Below are 23,471 nucleotides of genomic sequence, written 5' to 3' on the forward strand. Positions count from 1 at the left end.
AGAGTGGTTTATTTTACTGTTACTGCCAAGTCCCCCAGGTTCTCTGATCATTACCGTCAAAGCGTCACCGCAGGCTGAGTAACGCGAGATTCCAAGTTCTCGTTCTCCACGAGGAGGATCGAAAAGAGGCTGAATTGCGTCGGAGAGAAAGTTCAGTCGGATCTACGAGCGCCTCGATAACGGGATCCTGGGAACGCCAGTCATTTTCCACGTGTTCTTCGTCTAGCTCGCGGTGACGATCATTCTTTTCTCTCCGTTACAACGCTAGTTTCCCTTCTTTTTATCTCTCCTTTGCTTGTTTGTTGCTGCCTGTGTTTCGACACGAATTGACCATTTTGTTACGTGGATTCTTCGCTGATACCGTTATCGCCAAAGTCTCTCGTAAATCGTACGTCGTTTGGGATCCTTGATCTCAGCTGATTCTTCTCCCCTCTTTCGGTCAGATGGCACCATAGATTGAAAGCTCCGAGGTTAGAAAGGGAAATCTTGTGATCTGTATGTCTTTGTTTATTGTATTCTTTGCTCTTTTCTGTTGTTTATAGAATAGGGGATTTCTGACAGTTATATTTATGGTATATTTCGATAAATGTTTTTGTTATAACATAAACTCAGAGGAACGAAGTACAACGTAACTCTCCAGCTAAACTGTATTGTAATTTTGGGAGATATGGTATCCACAAGGGATGTGTATCTACGCCTACAATTAGCCCTTATGAACATCCTGGTTGTATATTCAGGTAACAAACACGCTAGTGACATGTAATATGTTTTGGCTTAGCTCAACGATTTAGTTTCCCCTATATGAGAGTAAGATAACAGAAAGCTTGTTATCCAAGCATGCTTTTTCCAGACTACAATTTGGAACAATAAATGTAATAACGAAAACTGAAATTCCTGAGATACTACGATAATATGCACAAGGCGCATCTTTACGTCGAAAAGGTACTTTCATACGTAGAAGAGGATACTAGAGAATACCTAAAATTCGCCGCCAGCGGGATAGCCAGGAAACAAGTGCGCGGAGAAGATGGCGAAGCGAGGCATTAGCACGAAGGAAGCGGATTCCTCTTCAAGTTTTCCTCCGGTTATGAATGAGCACAGAGAAGTTGGCTTTGTGCTTCCCCGGATCGGGCTCGTTACAACGGTAACCAAGTCTGCGGAGATTCGCGTCACATACAACCACTCGTTTACACAGCGCTTCAGTCATGCGTCACCACACACACATCTTCCTCAGATGCTCTGTTTTCACGTGCTTTGTCACACTACGATCAATTCGCATCCGATTCGAGAGATTTGGAGACGTAGAACAACACGAGGATATTATCGACTCACGCCACGTCTCGCCTGTGTGTTCCAGTTCCCTGATTTTCCTCCATAATCCGTCCGATTTTCGAGCGCGCATTAGACCGGCTCTCCTGGAAAAGCGTCGTATCGATGAAGGCCAGAGGGATACTAGAGAGAAGATCAAACGTAGATGTTTCTACTGATAGACGTCCAACGATCGATAGGAGTTTCGTATGGGTTGTTTGGCGAAAGGATATATTCGTGAGGGGATAGAGTAATAGGGGTTTGTCATAAATTTATGTTTCTCGCCATTCGATTGGACATGTTTCATAGGATCTGCAGGTTATGGAAGGAAATATGGACGTCTTACGATTATGAATACATATATTGTATCATGCGTATTTGTTGAAGTTTGTTTCAAATTAACAAACGTACGAGCAAAGCATGAATCTGAAACGTTTGAATGAAAATATAGTCATAATTAGCGATCTCGTAGACCTCACACTAAACGCGTAATATATGCAATAACAATAATTCCATGTCAAAACCAGATGTTGTTTTTTTAATTGTTACTCATCTATTTTGCATAAGAAGTGCCGCGCAAATCCCAACAGATGTGACATTCAAGTCGAAACAATCCAGTCCTTTGATGGAAGTTCTCTGAAACTTAACGTCACGTGCACGTGGAACTTATGAATTATATCAGCAGTCTTTTCAATGCGGAGGAACGAACGTCGTTTACCTTATGCATAGTAATGACCTCGGTGTTGGATTCACATCAGGAGGATCGCTGTTTAATCATCAAACGAACGTGTTTTCATCCGGCAAATACACAACGGTGTATGCCTCGTAAATCCAACGGTGACGGCTTATGGGGTTATCACTGTTATCGGTAAAAGCGTAATGGAGCATTTCGTGATTCGGTCGCTTATGTTTCTGTCCAATGGAAAATCATTATGGTAACGATTGTGTAATCCATCAATCTATAGATCTTGCAGTATATTGTGGAATTATTATACAGTATTTTGAATTTGATGAAGTTAATGATATCTTTCTTCGATTCCTTTTCGTCCTGCAATTGCTTACGACGGGGACTATTGTGAACACCGGCGTACCTTCTCGTATTTCACGGTCACGTATGCCTCAAGCCATTGTCTGACTGCAAACCTCAGCGTCACGTGTGAAAGTGTCACGTTGTAGACGATGTTGAATAAAACTTTTTAAACATACCTGTTTGGCTTGGAATGCAGTAAAATTTCGTAAGAAGATGGTCCGAATAGTTGCTGAAAGTTTTATTGATTTTCATTGATATCTACTTTTCGACAAATTCGATCGATCAGCATGAAACAGCGTTATAATGGCCCAATGTCGATTAGTGGCGAGTCAAGTAAACGGGAGAAGGAACGGTTCCGGAGTTGGTGATAAAATTCTTTTCCCAAGTTATATTAACGCCGTTACTCGCTTCCGCGAACTTCCTGGACGAACTTTAATCGTGAATAATGAAGGAGTCTGAGAATGATTATTTTTCTTGCCGAAGGGAGCAACGATATTAGACGGAGCCCTGTAACTTCGTCCTGTCGCCATTTTTCTCGCTTTCCGAAAAATCCCTACACGTCAACTTGACAAACTTCCATCTGGTTTAATTTCAACCCGAAGCAGCGTGAATGCCATCCGGACGATTAGTCTCCGAGCAAACTAGCCATCTTCTTAAATCTTCCTGAACTTTATTGAATTGTGCTATTACCCTGCTACAATTTAGGTACTGTCAACGCATTGACCGTTATGGGAGTCGCCAAATGTTATTAATCAGAACATACTCTTCTCTCTATCTTGTCTATAATTCTTAATCTTAATACAGGTATCAAATAAACGGTAAATAAACTTCATTAATACTGGATACTTCTCATCAGATTAAGAGATAATAACGAGTTGCTTTAATCGATTAACCGCGTGGACGTTTCTTGCAATTGACGAGCGTCGATTTGATGCTAATTTCGCCGAATGTCATTCGACGGTGATAATTCCATCGAACGTAACGAGATCAAGAGTCGGCTGGCCGGTAATTGTAACGGGACTACTATTTGTAATTCATCGGTTCCGCGTGTCAAATTTTACAATGCAGGCTTCTCATTATATTTACAACATGCGCGCGCAAGAGTAGCTCACCTCCTCTTGCCCGTCAATTCGCTCCAGCAATTTATGGTCACGGCTCTCTCGGTATATACATGCAGATTCATAGAACGATTATTACCGTTGGCCATCAAAATGCAACGACGATGTTGCAACCGCGACCTGCGTGCCGTCTCTCCGCTTTAATTAGCGTTACAATGATCGGGAAATCCCCGGTATCATAGTGATCGGTCGGTACAGCGTGGATAATTACAGCGCGCCAACCTTCCCGCCCTTGTATCGTGACTGCAATTTCTGAATTTCCTCTGTGGCTCACGCTGCAAGGAAGAAAAACCGGTAATGGACGTTGTTCGCTGATTAATCGAATTTCCTGATTTTCGTGTCCCACCAGGAACGAGAATTTCATTCGTCCGCGCGTGTCAAGCATTTCGAATGGTCAATCGGTGGTCGTAAATAGTCAGAGGGGCTCACAACGAAAATTACACTTTGTCAATTTTTGTCATGTCCGGTATTCTTAATACATTACAGATCTAATACATTACAGATTCTTTTTACCTGTCGAATAACTAAATAAATGATTCATTGCTATGAGTCTTTGGTACAATTATTCGAGATACGTAGAAGATAAAAAAGTGATAATCTGTGTATTATTAAGAAATTGATGACTCTAATAGTTTAGCTATCGAGTTATCAAAACTCGAGGAGATTCCACGGTGTAAATTGCCGGAAAGAGAAGGCCCTGGTTCGATGCAGTTGGAATAAAATAGCTTCGAATCCCCGTTCTCCCGCGTCTTTGTTACCATTATCGACTGGCCCTAAAGTGGGCTTATAGAAAAGAGGAATTATTGCACGGCGGCGATGGAGATAAGTGGTTTCATCCGTGAAACCGTCGGACAAAACCGTCGCCGTCGCTGCTAACCGTTAGCTGCGGTAATAAATTGGCAGAGAATGCCCGAAGGAAGACGCGGTCTGGTACACGGAGAACGGTTAGCAGTTATCGCGGCGCAGCCTGTGGCAAGTAAGGAGAGTAAAACGTCTCGCTTCGTGTCGACCGCATAATTCACCGTTGTTGGAAGATCGCGTTGCCAATAATTAATACCCCTCGCCCGGTAATAGAGCAGCGTGAAAATCTCGCGACAGCGAAATACTCGGTGCCGTTTCCTTGCGTCTTCCTGGAATCGTCTTGAGCACGAGACTCGACTTCGAGGGCGGCTGAATAATTCTAGTGGAGAGAACACAACCACGCTGACAGCGGTTGTAATGAAAATTCACCTTGAAGATCAACGAAACTTTTATTAAAACCACCGAGCTTTAATATACAAAGGACATTCATCTTGAGCGTTGATAGAGTCCATCTATTTTGGTCTATTCTTCATTAGATCTTGAGCGTTTCTATTAAAATTTCCCGCCATCGAGGTCGCATGAATCATCTATAGCGACCTCGAGAATTCTTGGGAAATTTATTAAAATATTAAAACGGAAATGGAAGGGGGAGAGATCCATTAAAGTAACCGGACAAGCAGGACCTGAGGGGACAGAGGATTCGCGTAGAAGCAAGTCATCGGCGACGTAATCTCATTGCGGAGCATAGCTCGCGCACAATTCCTCATGCAGACCGAAGTAGCATAACTTTGCACTTCGTCTCCGAGGAATTGTAGGAAACTGGCACAGCCTACGGGGGAAGGAGAGAGAGAGAGAGAAAGCAGACGGAGGGAGGGAAGTTCGGTAACTCGCGAGTAGCTGTTTCGACGACGATGAAGACGTCGATGTGTTTTCGCGTACACGACCGCTTGGCTGCTGCAGATAATTTCGCCGCTGTCTCGAGAAGTTCGCATCGCCGCAGGTGTTTGCTTCGCGATCGGATCGAAAGGTTTCGCCAGACTTCCGATACGTCCACGACGCTCGAAAGATAGTTCGCATCGCGCCTTCCACGATTTCGAGCCGTGCGGTTTGTCACACCCTTCGTTAGAACCGCGTTCCTTTGTACACTGAATTTTAGGGGAAATTTACTGTTGTTGTCTGCCTGTTAATAATAATAACTTGATAATCCTTTTCTTTATTCAACATCGCGTAAGGTTATTCGTAATCTTCAACGTGTAACGAATTTAAGCCCTTATAATCATTATGCAAGAAAATGATTGTAGTAATAACCACAACCTTTTAATTTAGTTTGAAACATACACAGAAATTAATGATCGTCATAAGTAAATAAAGTAAATATATAGAAATATAGGCAGCCGAGGATTTGATTTCACAGTTACGTGCCACTATAGTAGATTAGTCAAAACTTTCGAGTATTTCAAAGTAACTAACTCCTGATGTATTGTTCCAGACATGCTACGAGATGGAGAGGTACCTGAAGGACGAGCCGAAGCTGCAGTCGTACAAAAAGTTGCCCACAGAGTTAGATACGGCACCCTGGAACCTCTTCAGGGCGCCCCCTATCTCGTGGACAGCGTCCACCGGCACCACCAACGCACAATTCGAATCGCCAATCAAAATGGAGGTGAGTATCCGCATCGAAGCCATAAGATGCCTCCTCATAGGATCGTCCGCCAAGTTCCACTCGCTTCGAGTATGTCTGGAGCCACGTGTCAAAGTCGTTTCTTTCTTCTTAACCTCGGTGTTCGCGTGACACAGGTGACGACGTCGTCGGAAGACAGGGAAACGCTCTGTCTGGACGATATAAAGTTCAGTCCAGGCGATCACAACCACAACGGCCGCGATAGGGATCTCCTGGACCGGCACCTTGATTCCTTGTCGATGTCGTCATCGAGTTCGGCGTGTTCGGCACTGTCATGGGATAGTTCACCCTCCGTTTCGTGCACGGCGTTTATTCTCAAGAAAGAACCCAGCGAGGACCTCGAAGAGGACGAGGAACACGAGGTGCGTTCCAGCCGGATATGCATCCGAATCTTTCGAATTTTCTGTTCGCAATGATGTGTTCTTTTATTTTGAATTTATGATGTATGTATGTAGGCTATAATTACAATGGATGCGTTTTCTGTCGACTCAACGTTCTATTAAATACCTTAAGAAATCAATTATGCGAAGATCCCAGAAGAAAGATACGATAGGTCACAGTTTTTGTTTTTCGTATAAGAGCAAGCTTAGAATTCATTATCTTCTCTAATCAATCACATATTACTAAGACTTTGGATCGAACAGATCGTTCCTCATTTTAACTATATTATATTAAATTAAGCTTTCCATTGTTCACTGAACGACATCGAAATCAGGTCGATATCAAATCCATGAAATTCTACTTATGTATACTTCTTCGCCTGTAATCTTCGTATACATAGACTTTTGTGGCACTGGCTACCGCATTCCTCAGTTGCTTCATTCATCAGAACGACAGTTCGTCAGAACATGCACCCACCGTAACCACAGCATTATATGTCGCTTCTTTTGTTTTTCTTTTGTTCCACCTGCCAACGAGTTTCGACCATCGAGTTTTGAGCGAGGCGATTAATACGGTGTGAATGCCACGAAAGGAACGATCAAACGAAATTAATTATCGCGGCTGGTGCGTATGCCGCGACAAGAACACCTGCGTTTACAGGTTCAGTTGTATCGCCCCCACCCTTTCTCGTGCGGTATCGTTCCGACGTATCGCGCGCACAATGCCCGTCAAATTTCAATTACCGTCAAACACCGGCTGTTATACAAATAACGATTCTTCCTATTTTCTACCGGCTATGTGAACCTGTGTAATTCGCGCACACGTGCAGGCGGCACGCGTTTACGTACGCACGGCTATGTGTAATCCGTTTACGGGCTCATTTGGCACTGATCGATTCACGCGCGAGGCCGCGGTACCGATATCGATGTTCGATACCGTTTTAACCAGTTGCTTGCACTTTAATCAGAGGCCTCCACCCGTTGTCGTAATCCCGTTGCGTAATGAATTATGTTACCCGGCACCAGGAAATCGAGGAGGAAGAGGATAGCGGCTGCGAAAGCGAAGGTCAAATCCTGACACCACCGTCGAGCCCGGGCTCGGGTCAAGGTCATTCCAACTCCAGTCACTCGTCGAGCGGGAGTTCGATGCTCGATGTGCAGAACCTCAACCTTCATGGGACGGGCGGCAGGAGCGCCATCGTCAGGGTTACCACCAGCAACGCGCAGGGTGTCGCAAGGTAACTGATTTTTCACTAAAAATTTTTGCAATTTACCAAGAACTTTGAGAGATATTTAGAATTAAGAAGTAGTTGAATTAAGGATAATAATTATGGAGGAGGGTAGATAGAAGAGGATAATTAAGGATAACGAAGGTAGAACATTTCAGTTTTGTAGAGCAACGAAGTTGTTTAACTTTAATTTCGAGTTACTTTTACATCGACGAAATTTTCTTGGAAGATTGGCCGAATGATTAACGACAGTTCTATACGAATTCGCCAACTTTTTCTATTTCGTCGAAATGTATGCGCTCGTCTTGGTTGATGATGCATCGTAAAACCGCGCGGCAGGTAAATAAAGAGGCAGCCTTTTAGCATTTACGTGAACTTCGATAATATGTAAATCCTGGAAATCGATGACCCGGAAACTATACCTTCGCTACAATTTCTATTTGCACAAATTCCACTACCGGTGCTAGCCACATCAAACAAATTCTGGAAAATATCCGTTAAAATAACCGAGTCATCAAACAGGATCGGTTGCACGCATAACCCTCGAGTAAAAAGTTCGAGACAGTTTTATGGTCAATTTAAACTTGAGATGCAAGAAGCATGGTTCTGATATGGCTCTGTTTTTCTTACAGACTGATCTCCGTCACAGCGAATGGTTACCCCGCAGTTGCTGGCACGCAACATGCACACGCAGGAACAACTGCAGCTGCGAGCACCGTAGCTAACAGGCACCACGCGAGGAGCCACGAGCACAGTCCACCTGATACGAAGCGCAGGATACACAAATGCCAATTTCCGGGTTGCAAGAAGGTATACACCAAGAGCTCGCATCTGAAAGCCCATCAGAGGACGCACACAGGTGAGTGATCCTTCCTAACCGCGTTTTTCACGGCACCTACCAGTTGCCAGCGATCGATTAGTTTGCGATTAGAGTCGAAGAGAGAGGTTTAATGGGGCAAAAAGTTTAACCGGAACAGAGCGATCGATGGGGTCGAGTATTGCGCTGGAAACAGAGCGTTCAGACTTCGATTAACATTCCCTCGAGAGTTTCTTTGAGAGATGGTTTTAACTTTCCTTTCGGCTGTATTTACCTACCGAGCTGTTATTAGTGAATGAAGAATTACAGAAGAATTCTTGAAACGAATACCGTTAGATTATTCTCTTTCGTGTCACTTCGTAGTATTTGTACCAACGGTTGAATGGTAAAGCTTGCCATAATGATCGAGTGTAATCACTGGTCATCGAATTAGAAACATGTGAAAAAATTTCATTTTTGACACTCTATCACAAATGACAGAGTTTCTTCCATCAAAAGATATTTAATAGTCGTACAAATGATTCGATTTCTATTACCACTGAAAATGCTTAGAATCCATTCAAATCACACGTGCACTCATCCCAGATCATTTAACATTGTCATAATGAAAACATAAATTACACAGCACACCATTACGCGTTAGAAAGTACATAATCAAGGCAAATAGAAGAAAACACAAAATGTTAAAACGTGTATAACACTTTAGTACTTAATACATTTCGCTATTATAGAGTTGATTCGTTCCTTTCAGTTTGACAAGAAAGAAAATGAAAAATGTTGGAAAGTTTTTAGCGATTCTAATTCGATGGCCAGGCAGCGTAAAGTATTCCTTCGGTTCTTACAAACATTCATCACGCTTTCTGCAATTAAGGTGACGCGCGTTACCAATTATCAAATGTACCGATGCTGGCCATTAATAAACGTTACAGAACGCGTCTGTCTTTGTACGACACCGTGCGGCCGCTCGATAATTTTGCGCGTTTCACGCGACACCGCGCGCCCTTTCTTCGCGATTCAGTTAATCGTTAGTCACGCGATTATCCCTGGCGTCTGACGGTGGGGAACGGACGGGAAACAATCGCGGACGTATCTCGGTGAGCAACCAGGGATAAATTCCCCGACGCGTTCCCTGTCTCCCTTATCGCGGTAAATAACAATGCATAATTAATTACGAAGCCGAATTAAGGGAGCCTGTTCGGCTTGTACGACGGCTCTGGGATACTCGAATCGTGTACGCAAACCGGATGAATGCGAGGCCCATGTGCGCGAAACCGGATGATACATGTTTAATACCATCGAACCAGCCTATCCGTGTGTTTTCTTCGATCGATAGAGAGAACAACCGTTCTTTGCACTTCGCGGTACAACTTAAATTACGCTTATCTCCTAATGAGAATGTAACAAGGCGGCTTGCTTCGTGGTAAAGATTTTCGTTTAATCGGATTTTGATATAGTCATCGCGATTATTTATCGTACGAGATATTCGAATGAAAAGATGGTTTTCAGAAATTGGATATGATCTTGTAGTTGTGATAAAATGTAAACAAGGAAACTCGTCCTACGCTTTTGGTTTCGCTCTTTTAAAATTTATTAAAAATCAAATACTTAATATTTACTACCCTGAAACATCTTTATTCGTTGGTTTGCTTATTTAGGCATACTGAATACGCAAAGATAATTCTAGAAAAAGCACGCTTCTCCGTTTCATCTAAACATTCATCACGAGGAAACGAACGAAACATGTGAGACACGAATAATCTTCCAACATCCCCGTCACTTCGGTAAGTTGCGTCACTTTGTGCGAGGAACTGACCGAACACGTTATTATCATGCAGATACCGCTCCTCTCTTCTTCGTCTCGCGGTTATTCCCCGTTGGTTGCGGCAGCAGGTGATGGCGGAGGACTGTAATTAACGAGGATTCTCCTCTTTCTCGTTCCGCTTGCAACCCCCTTCATCCCTTCTCTTTTCATGCTTTTTGTCTCTTTACGCTTCAAATCCCTTCGGCGGGAGCAGATACGCGTTCAGGTGTACACGCGCGTAATTATCTGCGTACGTTGATTCCACGTCTACAAAATCACTCTTGGTGTTCTTACATACACGTATGTAGAAGGATCGGTTATTTTTTTTTGTGTTCCTGATGACGGGGATGCAAATGCAGTACTAAATTGCAATAGTATCGCATTGCTCGTTTGCACTAGGCTTTAAACCCGTTGGTCTGACCAGTTCAGTTCACATTCTACTTACGTTTCGTTTCTACCTCTAATGCTCTGTAAAATGTTTCGTTTTGAAATGCCACTCAAATTACCATGTTCCGAATTTCAAAATGTAGTTTGACGTGAAATGCAAGTCGAATTGATCGAATTCGATTCGATGTAAATTCTTCAACGGTAAAATACATCGTTGACCTGGCGGGTAGCCGTCAAATATTTAATCACGCGATTCATTTCACATGCATCGTGTCTTTCATAAATTTATCTGAAAATCCGCTCCATCATTACATCGGATCCCGGCGTGTTTCGCCGCGAGCACACGCGCCCTCGTTCCCGTAATATTGTACGTACAAGTGATTAAACGTGTATACGCGTTCACATATATTTACGCACGTGAATAGTTACACGTGTGCGCACGGCCGCCTTCATATGTGTTTATTTACCTATCCGCGTGTGCACATCTGCATCCATACACGTTGCTTCGTGTCTACAGGAAAGCGCACAGATGTGTAATTTCAGCCTCTGTATTAGGGAGGATGAGCTTAGCGAGAGTATTCCTAGAGAAGCGAATAGGTATGGGACAGGTTGATGGAAGAAGAGAATTACAGAGAAACAGGAACAAAAAGAGACAAGAAATGGGAAACGCTAGAACAGTATAAGGTGAACGCAAACCAAGGTGGAAGAATTTGGATCTGTACAGTATATTTCTATGCAACCATTTCTATTCGAATTATCCTAAATACAATTACACAGTGATGAAAAAAAGGTATTGGCAGCGAGTAGTTTTCTTCTAAAATATCGTGTAAACGTTAGTCATTTCGTTTATAAATTTATACAAGTTTTTAACGAACATCTGTCGATAATTTCGTTCGTCGCTTGTTTATAAAGCTAAAACAAGTAAATAGGAAATGAATGAAAGCAGAGTAATGAATAGCAAGACGAAGAAAATAAGAAAACAGAAAGAACTAGCGAAAAGTAGCGAGAAAGGAATAGGTAGGTGAAAAGAACAGGGCGAAAAGGGAAAGAAACAGAAATAAAAGGGAAGAGACAGACAGAGGGTGAGAGGGTTGGCAATAAGAGAGAGGTTGGCTGGGATACCTTCATCCTGCAGCGTGGCAGGTACGTCGGGATTGCTTCTCGCGGATCGTTAAGCAGAACTGCTAACTACGGGATTATGCATACTGTGGGGCCCCGTCCCGCAATTATGACTCTGTTATGAATTCGTCCTGACGCAAGGATCTCCCTTCGTGCTTGGAACGCGCTGCACCAGACGATGTCTGCGCACGTATCGTACTACGGTCGAACGTTTATTTCGCTGAAAACGTTGGCCGGGGAGAACTGGCTGAAAAGGACGCCACGCGTGTCCTGCCCCCTAGCCGGCTATTACCTCCGTCGTAATTGGTTTCCCGGTGACGGATGTTCCCGCTGACGGATCCCCGGGATTTTCCAGTTAATCGTTCGCCCCGCGGACTCGTGTAACGCTTCGACGTTCACAGGGTTTCGCTTAATCCAATCCGATATTGTTTCCTTTTCGAGTAACCAGTTTTCGATGTCCCATTGTGTTTGCTAGTCCGTCTGTTGTACACGATTGTGCCGAGTACAGGTTCTTGATAGAATATACTTTTATCGTTTTTGTTATGTCGTTCTATAAGTAGCTGTTTTTCTGAAAGCAGAAATTTATTTTATTCGGTTTTCGTACTTTCAAAGCTAAGTAAATATTTATTTTATTTCCGAAATATAATAACGTGTACTTTACTCTGGATATTTTATATGTTCTTGCATAGTATACAATCCTTTAGAGTTTTGCATCTTTAAACTCTCCGTAAATATATAAACATCTATATAAGCGGTTTAGCAGTTTTGTAAAAGAGGAGTAGAAAAGCTGGTATAGAAATAACAAACAATTTGCGGAAATATCCAGATAGCTGTTTATTTTTAACAAGCAATCCCTAACGAGAATAATCTTATTACTTATGAAAATAGTTCAATATTTTAGACACTTCAACCACCGTTCTTTTATTTCTCGAATCAAATTTTATCATCGAAATCAAGTACGAACCTTCAATGCTAGGCACGTGTATGGTTATCCACCGTCGATGGTGCCTTCTCAGATTCCAACGAATTCGAAGAGACGAGGATAGAAAGAGAGAAGAAAAGGTAGTGCTGGTAAGAGACGCAAACGAAAAAGTTGGCTGAAGGCGAGCGGAGAAAAGTCCGCGAGCAACTTTCTTCCAGAGATGGAAATACCGGTATACTTTGATCTCGGTCGGCGAATCTAATTACTGCCGGCTTGGAAGGAGCGTTCGCGAGGACCGGGACGCGAAACGAGGCGAATCGTCGAATCACGGAGTACGGGCGATCGTGTGGCCGAGTCAACATGAAGGCTCGTTACGAATTCCATCGGCGAACTTTCCTTTCGAGGATCTTTCGGCATGTAGATATCCGCCGGGCCAGCAGGAGGTCGTTCATCCCTGACCCAGCTCTCCTTGGGATCTCCCTCTCACAACGTTTCAAGACTCTCGTCTTAACGACGAATCGATCCGATTAGACGATTTAACAGTCAAAGCCATCGTCCAGGGTCCTGTTAATTCCCTTCTAACGAGCCGATAAGATGTTAACTCTAAACAGCGGAGCCAACTTGATGAGATCGACCGCGGCGTTATGGTCTCGCTGTGAAGCACAGGTTTTCTCTAACTCCGATTTCGTCGTCCACGATATATATCGCGGAATGGAAACGTTGCATTTTCGTTTTCGACGTTTTGTTTCATTCAGTTGGCGAAATGGAATAGGCACACACCGATTGCATCGACGTCGAGATGGATTTGTCGAGACGTTTAACGGGACACGATTGTTCGAACGAAAAGTATTGCCAGGAGAGCGTTAAACATTTTCGAGGAAACAGGATTTGTTCCTTGTTTATCCACTTTGCCCGTCAATATCGCGTTTCAGTGATTTCTCCGTTTTTACGCTGGCAAAGCCTTTCTATACGATTTCCTCGTGGGAATCGAGGAACTATCGATCGGATGGTCCAACCAGTCTCCCAGCAACTATACGTCCGAAGAAGAAGACGAAGATGGGAAAGAAGAAGGGAAAAAGAGAGAGATTTCCAATTACAGAGACTTTCTGTTCCGGAATTCCATTTCAAACACCATTGTTCTCGCGTCTCGAGCTGTGGACAGGACTTTGATCCCTCTACGGAGTCCAATCGTTTCGTTGGAAACTTTTCGCAATCGTTCCCTTAGTGCCCGTTGATGGAATGTCAATATATTTGGAAAATTAAGGAACGACAGATTCGTTATCCCGTGGATTTGTCCGGCATTGATCGAACGTCCTCGCGTCGAGTTCACGGGAAAAGAAAAATCAGAGAGAACGGAAACTCTATACGTTCCAACCACTTCGATCGTGTCACTGAATTTTTAATAAACTTCGATAAAGGTCTTGACGAAAATATTTTCACGTTATCATCGCGTTTTCGCGAATCATTTCCAAGATGAGTCGTATTATGATAACGTTATTCGCGACTCATCGATCTCTCCTGATCGGTTTCGCGGAACCAATAACCAGTTTCGATCGTCCCGTTTTTAATTGCAACTTCGTTGCAACAACTCGATGATCGAGTACACGGTTTTCCTCGATCGTCGAACATCGGTCAAAGTAACGTACTGATCGTCGTTCGAGCGAATAATAGTACGTAGCGAGAGGCAACAGCCGCAAATAGGTCAGCCAAGGCGCGATAATTTACGCCTTAGAAATAGGATGGCGTTCGAACGCGCTTAAATCAAACGAAGGATGAGGAAAATAATAAAAGGCTGCAGAGAGTGCGACCGATACACACAGGCCCTGGAAAATTATTTATCGCTACGTGGCTGTTCGCGATGCGTTCTAGCCATTCGGAAGAGGCCATTCTGCACATTACCGGAGCGTTTCCTCTTTGCATTCACCGCGAGGGATGTATTGAAACCTTTCAAATTTCGCGTCGAGTCGGCGGCTATTGTTCCCACGCGAAAAATAAGGAAAGCATGGCCCGATAATTTATCGAGCTAGCGAGGGGGCCAGAACGCGTTATTCTCTTGGAAAACAAACAACGCGAGGAGTTATTGCGTTATCGGGCCTGGGATTTGGAAATCAACTTCTCTAGTCGTTTGCAAGCTCGCTCTTGAACGCCGCGGTTGTTCGTTTCTGGTTCTCGTTTGAAAGGATTCTGACCACGAAATTTAATCGACGTGAACGCCGCGTGTGCTCCTCTGTATCGAATCAAACGTAGATTCCAGGTGAAAAGGACTCAAGGTTTTAAATTGCTTTATAATCGTTTATTCTGCCATTTTTGCTTTCCCCAAATTCTTGTTAGAATATGAAATACCTCATGACTCGCAGAATGAGCAGACCAAAATGAGAGATTTTTGTATGTTTATTATTCCGTCTGATTAAATTATTCTGAAATTATTATCTGCATGAGCTGTTTACAAGTGAACGTTATTAACCTAACTAAACAAAATAAAATATGGTGAGCGTACTTAAAATGTTTTAGTTCTCTAAAATAAGACAAGACTGGCGTTTCTCTGCAATCAAATCGATCGACTTTAATCCAATAATTTTCAGCCGTGAGCCTCCCAAAGCAACATTACATCAAGGTGCTCGAAAGTTTTCTTTCTGCAATATAAATGGCCACTCGGGGAAACGAGAAATCCCGCGGTCGGCTTCGGAATAAATCTTCGTTCCCTACTTGAGTATAATCCAAAATTTCTCCACACGTCGATATGAGAGGGGTGGTCCCGCATTATTATCAGGAATTTCAGGCCACGACACATTGCAGTAATACGATTCGTAAATAATAGCGGGAGAAACCGAACTCGGGCCACTGGTTTCCCACACTTTTCGCGTATTTCTGCCTTTAGGCGAACGTATCCGCAGGATTGAAAGCGTCTACCCTTGCGCTTAAACCTCAAACACGAAGCCTGTCGCGTATTTTCCTCGATACACGTCGATTGATCGTAGCGTGGGTTGATCTTCGTTTCCACCGTTGCTTGCTTCGTTCGTTGTTTGGACGATACAGTGCGATCGAATTATTTGGATCAAAAAGATATTTGAGTGCAGCTAAATAATTTGCCTTGTAATTCACCAAATTCGATTATGAACAATTTTTAAATGATCTACATTTGAAAATAGATTGCTTACTTAAAGACTAATGGTATCCATAATATACAACAAGTTTGATTATTCTGTGCAATGTTCAAGATTGAATTTTAAGATGTTGAAGATTAGGTGATTCAAATAACTCTATTTATTATATTACAAACGACATAAGAGTCAATAGGAACTTTTGAAAGGCGATTTTGCGGAAGAGAGATTCCTCGGTAGGACTAGGTAGTTTGTACAAACTAATTAGCAGCTTGCCGAATCTCGAGTCTTCGGCGTTAAGTGCGATTTAACCCGGACCTTACCCCGAAGCCTGTGTGTTTTACCCTGGGCGATTCTGATCAGTTCAGACTAGATACAACTCTATAGCTCCTCCTTTAAGTGTTCAGCGCTAAGCTGCCTAACTTGCACACCGCGGCAAAGCGGCTGGAAACTCTTAAACCTGAAGCTTTTGTCGTGCATCAATTCCCAAATGATACTCTGATTAATTCACTGCCCGATTATTCGCATTCCCACGCGCGTACCTGCAACCGGGACAATCGGTGAATACTTAAAATTCTTATTAACGGCTGCTGAATTATTCCCGAAATAATCTTCCTGACCCTTGTATTATTTACAGGAAAGTTCGTTCGGTTACGGATTATGCCTTACACACCTCCACTCATAAGTATTAGAATATTTTTAGAAAATGAAGTGGGTCTCAAATAGACGTTATTATTGAAACCTTTGAGAATTATTATCTCGTTTAAAATCTTAGGCGGAGAAGCTTAACTTTATGATAAGATTAAATTCTTGCATGAATGCAAACTGCTGATCGATTATCGCTTCCGTGATAATTTGGACCAATTATCACATCTTGCGTAAAATCAGAATATGTTCTGATACTATATAACGAACGAGGGCGTACATGTATGCATGTAACCCTCTCTTGCTTTGTCTTGCGTGGATATGCGTGTGCACATGCATACACACACGTGAGATACGGGTGATCTCCGTGTACGTACATATCGATTCGTACCTCGGGCACTGTTCGAAATACGTTCGAAACACGCAGCGAAGTTAGAAGCCGCCACCGTCCCTCGTCCGCCACTGCCGATCCCCGGTACCCTGGCACCGCAAACAATTGGAAACGTCGTCAAAGTTCTCGCTACAGTTGACAGCGAAACCGCAGTTCACAACACGAGGAACGTGCTATCTCTAACCGTAGTCGATACCGCTGGGACGGAAACAGGCAGCCAAGAACCCGGGTGTACTCGTACACACCGTCGCACACTACCGGGAAAACCACGCGCCCTGTCATCGATCTTCAACGATCGACCGTTTCAACTTTCCGTTACAACTTACTCCGAGACGCTAAGAAGTTTTGCGCGTGTGACGTTTCGCACCGAATCTCTTACGCGACTCTATGGTTAATTAGAGGGACTACTTTCATCTTTCAAATGACTAAATTTAATGTTACAGGGTAGGAAATAGTAGCTGGAAGTAGTAGATCGCATATCGTTTTTAGCTTGTGTTTTTGGAAGGTCCGAATTTTTGGTGCGCTGCATTGTGGAATTATTGCCAGTAGAATAGTCCAGTTATAGTGACGCGCGTTGTTCTGATAAAAGAATACAATTTTTGTTGCGAAATATTTCTTTCCAAAGGGAGGACGATTTGTTATACGTAAATAGAAAGAATGTTTGGTTTTGTAGTAGTTCCATAAAATTCGACACGATAAGACTTTTGCTTTTGGTTGCTATCTACGAAATACAAGTAGAATATTCCGTATATGCTCAGACACGCTGCATTTACAGGAGATCAAATCCTTCTTAAGTATGTTACAACCTGCGACTTTTCCTGTTATTTCTGACGTAAATCCTGTCCACGAAATGTCGCGAACACTTTGCTTTACACAAAATTATGAAATTATTTCTCGAAACATAAACAACGCGAAGTCCATAATTAGAAAGTCTTAGGATGCTGAGTGAGTAAAAGTTCCGCGTGAAAGTTAGTTCTTCACGGAAGTACTTCTTTCTTTCCCTCGAAACACGTGATTTCATTCCCATTCTTCCTTTGCGATTCTGCTTTATATCCGCCGAAACGTTTCCGTTTCCGAAGTAAATGCCGCGATCTTCCGAAACAAACACCTCATACGCTTCTCTTTCGGGGCGTACGATATTTCTTTACGGGAAATCCCGTTTCATTTTTCATTTCTATCGTGCTTCATCCTATTTTAGTATACGACCGCGCGCCGCAGTGCCGCCGTCCCGGCGCAAAATTTGTCCCTCGAAAAAGCAACGACTTGCCAACCCGATTCAAATTTTCCCTAGCAAAATTTTCCTGAACCACCCCTGTCTAGGGGTGGGGTTTGACAACGTCGTTTCTCAAGTGGAATGGCGGGAAAAAATATAAAACATCGTACCCGGGAACCCTTCGTATCGTGCGAACGTAAATTCGGCACCACCGCGAACAATCTATCAAGCAACCTTACAAGACAGTCTCTTGCAATTCCAGCTAAACGTACTCTAGAACGTGACGAGTTTTATTAATCCTTACGGGAAGAACGTTGGATATGTCGTTCCGTTATTCGTTAAACATTCTTCGATATTCGTGGATCAGTGGAAAAATTTATTACAGTTCGAAGGGTCTACGAACTTTGATTAAAATACCGATAGAAAATTGTATCGTCCGGTTGTAAAATTGTCACACGATCGTAACGGTAGGAATAGCGTCCTTTAAAACCAGCTAAATGCGGAAAAATAAAAGAGTTGTACAGCGTCCGCTACAATGGCTCTCGTAGAACAATGTAGAATCTTCTTTTGTGGTTTGCGAAGTTTCGCCCTTTGTTACGCGGACTGGAAATTTTTCGCGCGGTTCGTAATATTTTGCTCGAATTCTTCTTTTCTATTTCCCCTTTTCTTCCCTCTCTCCTTTTTTTTTTTTTTGCTTCACAATTCACCTTTTCTCCCTTAAACGATCAACCGGCTTTACTTTATCGAATTTTTGTCGCGGACAATCTTGAAAGAAGTTAAATTTAACGAGACAGTCCTCAGGGTCGAGTAATTTTCACGATCCTTTCTTCGTATTAATACAACGCTGCAACGGCGGGGGGTTAAACGTTCGCAGCTGTAGAAAATCATGTCTCGCTTTGTGGGACGCGCAATTCTTCGCAGGAAGAAAGCTGTTACCGCTTTACAGTCTACGATATTTCTACGAAAGAAAATGAAGAAAATCCGGCTCTCCGCCGTTCCGACTTCCGCGCAAGTGGAACGGATCAAGATTTTTTCGAACGCCGATCCTCGATTTTTGCTTCGTTGGAAATTGAAGTGCTCCGCTTCGCGAAGGAAATTAAACTTTTTTTCTCAATTTTTTATCGTATTTAGCCCGGAGTATTATGTCTGTTTGGTTATGGAGCTTTAATAAAAAAAAAAAAAAAAAAAGAAAAGAAAAGAAAGAAATGGTAGACTTCTAATGGAGGATACATACAGATCGGGGTTAATTAAATTTTCATTTCCGCCAACAAGTAATTTTAGAAAATATTCGCTCGCAAAATTTTCATCGTAATTTGACATTTTCCATCGACACGAGTGACGAAAGAAATATCGTGTCTCTCCCCGGAAAGTGTAACGTAAAACCGTTTCGCGAAAGCTTGCGATACTAACGTTCAACGAAATTTTACTTTGCGACCTGCGTTTACTGACTAGCAGCGATTTACTGGCAATCAAATCGCGAAGGAAAACTTCGCAGATATTTCCATGTTATAAATTTCATGCATCGTCGAGAATCATTCAAATTTTCACGATCGAAATTCGCAATTCACATTTGAAGTCCGTGAAGAATTTCAAGAAAAATACAGGACACGGTCAAAGCAGTAACTATAAATATTTATTTAAATATAAATAAATATAAACAAATATCTTTCGGTATTCTCCAGCCATCTCTCAACTTCCTGTACATGAAAGAATTTCAATGCTGTCAGGAAAAATTCTCTCCGCGAGGAAGAACATGCATAAAGTTATTCCCAGATTCCTGATCGATCTTCTCCGTCAGGATATCGCCGCTGGTTCGTCTGAATATCCTATGCTGGACAACCAGAATCTCTAGCACGTCGAAACTGTAAAAAATTTTACTTCCATCGACCTGGCGGATTCTCGTCTCTCAGAATCTCTCGATGGTGCATGCGCGCACACTAGAAACGAGAAAGAAAAAGAATCTTCCACGTCCACCGATCTGTCATGCGGATCCACGAAACGTCCCTCGGTATTAGGCGCGTTTCTCTCGTCGAAACGTTTCTCGCGCGGAACGTGTTCGGATGTAAAGGACAGAGGACAGGGAAGAAATAGAAAGAAAGGGAGTAGAAGAGAGACAGGACTAGGGATGGAATCCTTGGTCATAAATTCCGGTTGTCCTATCCCTGGGCGACATGACGGAAGGTAGCCTATACATCGTCGCCGACGACGGACTTAATAAAATGCAAAGACGACGAACACACATTGCCAGGGACGGTCTGACATATCGACGCAATACCGACCCACTCAGACCTCTCGAGGAACGTCAGATGGAAGGAAGGACATAGAAAAATCGTTTCTACGCCGAACGGGACGAACGTCATCGAGGACTACGTGAAACCAGCCACTTCTAGCTTTCCCCACTGCCGCGACTGTCCTCGCATCCCTCTTCCTCTATCATGTTCTATTTGTACCGGGTCTGGTTTGTATGGAATATACGCGGAATTTATGGACGATGTGCATAAAACGCAGTTAGGACGGTGAACGAGAATTCGTTATAATGGTAAATGCGTTGGGAAGTTTCGTTCTCCATGGGTCACATGGATTTTACAAAAATCGCTCGAAGAATATCGAACAAGCGTTATTCGAAGCATCAGTATCTCGAAACGCCTGCGAAACCATCGAAGCGTTTTAACTTATTGTTAATAAAACCTTAATCCTATTTTTCCCCGACATCCGAGGGCTCGGGTAACGGACGATTATGCGACCAAGGGAAACACTACCCTCGGTACCATCGAACAATAACAGCACCCCTTCTTCGGAGAGCAGGAAGAAATTACCCAATCTCCCGAACTGTGCACGCACATCAACAAAGGAGATAAACAGACGACTGATACTCGTACGGAACAAAGCTGGTGGTATGGGATACGGGGTTGCGCGGGGCTGACGTATCGCGTCGTTTAGCAACGTTCGTTACGGGCTCGAAACGAGCGCAGAACAGGGGCGGGACGTCGAGAGGGTAGAGCAGGTTAACACTTTAAGCCGTCCTGTTTAATATGGCTTTATTACGTAGGTGGTAACGAACCGCCGGGAGGCCATTATGCGGCGATAAAATGCGCAATGCACGATGCACCTACACATCGTTCCGCCCCGTCCACCTGGCGCGCGTCTCCGCCGCGGCCGTGACACGCACACTCACACGCGTCCAAGTTGACTGACCCGCGCACGCTTCTGTTCGACGCATAATACACGCGCGCGTGTCTCTCGCGGGCGACACACACTGACTGCGGTCGTTCGCCACGTTACGCAGTCACCATGGTTACTCGAAATTCAATTTGCCTTTTCGATGGGGCCTATGCACGCACGCGACACGTCGCACGTTGATTTTTTCCTGCTTTTTCTCCCTTTCTTTTTTCGCCTTCTCTCTCTATTTGTTTTTCGTTCTTCCTCTGCTTTTTCCTTCTCTCTCTCTCTCTCTCTTTTTTTTGGTTCGTTTAATTGCACGTGTAATGGCCCCGTTGATTTTTTCTGTAATTCTGTTCGCGGCCGGGGATTTTAGGTTATAGGGGGGAAGAGTGCGATTCCACGGTAGAACGAGGTAAAGGTGAAATGGAAGGTACATTATTGATCGAGAGGGACTAATGTCCTGATAATGAGAGGGCATAGAGATAGGGGATCGGTGTACAGAGATAAAGTTAGAGGGTGTAGATACGGCCAGAGGGTTATAATGATGAGAGGGTAATGGGATTATGATTGTTTGACGTTTCGTTGTTTTATAGAAAAAAGAAAGAAAGAAGAAAGGGGGATGTTTAAAAGTGCACACTTAAAAATTGCTATTTCAACATCATGAATATTCGAATACGTAAATTTACAGAATGTCTGGACATAATTCTTCGAAATGGTGCGCATTATTCATATAAAACACGAGAATCCATTTTTCGATGGCTTTGCCCCACTGTTCTATTTACTCTACTCCGAAACGCAGCTGCATATTGCAGTCGCATCGAGAAAAGAGCTGTATTACAGATATAAATGCTCTTACACGAAGCATTCAACCTCTACCTCTATCGATACACCCTATGCATAGTCATCCTGTATTTACATGTTGTTTCAAGCATACAAAATTAGTTCTATCCCGCGCAAAATAACGCCGAATCAAACAACTAACCTGAATTTAAATCAGGGATGCCGCTTTCATCGATAGATCCCAAACTAATAGCAAACTCGACACAAGTCACGTCGCCGTTCCTAGAACGGAAGCGCGAGACTCAAGTTCTGCCTTCCTTCACGCAATTCTATGGTACCTTATGCAGTCACCAATTTTTCCTTCCGCCACTCAAGCGCCGGGAATGTATTCGCAACAGCCTCGCGAATATATTGCTTCGCCACCTCTGAACAGTTTATCCTTATCGTTCACGAAATTCTTGCTGCCAGCCTTGGCTGCGACAATTTCTAGTCGTGCACGGGAAGATGACGCTCATTCTCCATTTCGCGGATGTCCGTGCGAGGGTAGTTCATCCGAACGCGCGCGGAAGAATACACGAGGACGTGAGCGTCGTTTTTTCTGTAGAAAGTCGAGGGTATCTCTGACAAAGCAACCAGCCAGCGTGACACGAGGTGTGGGAGAATCGGATTTGGTTATGCGTCGCCACGTTCGCGCTGGATTTGTCGTCGTTGCTTCCCACGATGGGGTGGAACTCGTGGAAAAAGCGAATTTTTTCGCAGAACAATTTCGAGGCTAGGAATTGGATGCTGTGTAAATTTTTCCAACCTCCGTGCATCGATGTTGAGTAAACGTCAGTCGTAACTCTGTCTTGTCTTCCGGCGCACGGCATTGAATAGAACTTTCTCCTCGCCAATTCGTTAGCAGGAATTGATCCTCCCGTGGAAGGGGAGAGGAATATTAAGGAAATCGTAACGAATGGCTTCACGGATGTCTTCGGTGTGTGCGAGCGATAGCTCGATACGACGGGGATTGCGTGCGTTTAAAGCCGCTCGGTCGGAGCGTGTTACTGGAATTGAATGAAGTAGGGTGCCCGCGTTGGTGCGTCGTTAGGTAGGTCCCTGGGTTTGTAAAGTGGTTGCACGTTCGTGGAGAACGTTGAAAGGGAGAAAGTTTTGCTTCTTGCTGCGGTGAGAGGATTCGCAGAGAGAATTAGTGAAACGTTACAACCTTTTTCTCTGCTATGTTCGAGTCTAGCTTGCTTTGCGTAAAGAAAGAAGGTTGATGAATTATTCCAGGAAAACATTATTATCGCGAAAAAAATCGCGATCAAAGATTACATTAAATTTCGTTCGCGAATTTCTTTGAGCGATTAGTGGTATGATACGACGCGGGGGAGAACAATATTACGGTGACGTGAATTTTTTTAAGATCACGCGTCCGCGGTACGACCACGGTATTACCGCGTCTAAATTACACGCGAAGAGTTCGCAGCCGCGCGCAAACGAGCACGCGACAATAAAAAAACAGCACATCACGCGAATGTCGACTGCGTTGAAGGCTTCTTCTCTCTCCTGCTTCTTTTCTCGTTACTCTCCCTGTCAGTCCC

General features: G+C 43.6%; 1 protein-coding gene across 2 annotated transcripts in view; it reads left to right on the plus strand.

The window, feature by feature from the left end:
- LOC122569290 (Krueppel-like factor 6) overlaps window positions 1-23,471 on the plus strand; it is a 275,557-nt gene that overhangs the window by 240,174 nt on the left and 11,912 nt on the right. For both annotated transcript variants that reach the window (XM_043730113.1, XM_043730112.1), the window contains 4 exons: window positions 5,747-5,920; window positions 6,055-6,300; window positions 7,345-7,556; window positions 8,180-8,406. In XM_043730113.1, the coding sequence (XP_043586048.1) occupies window positions 5,759-5,920; window positions 6,055-6,300; window positions 7,345-7,556; window positions 8,180-8,406 (847 nt within the window). In that variant the 5' untranslated portion in view covers window positions 5,747-5,758. The remainder of the gene's footprint in view (window positions 1-5,746; window positions 5,921-6,054; window positions 6,301-7,344; window positions 7,557-8,179; window positions 8,407-23,471) is intronic.

The sequence above is a fragment of the Bombus pyrosoma genome, linkage group LG7, assembly GCF_014825855.1.
Source record: "Bombus pyrosoma isolate SC7728 linkage group LG7, ASM1482585v1, whole genome shotgun sequence".
NCBI classification, from domain to species: Eukaryota; Metazoa; Arthropoda; class Insecta; order Hymenoptera; family Apidae; genus Bombus; species Bombus pyrosoma.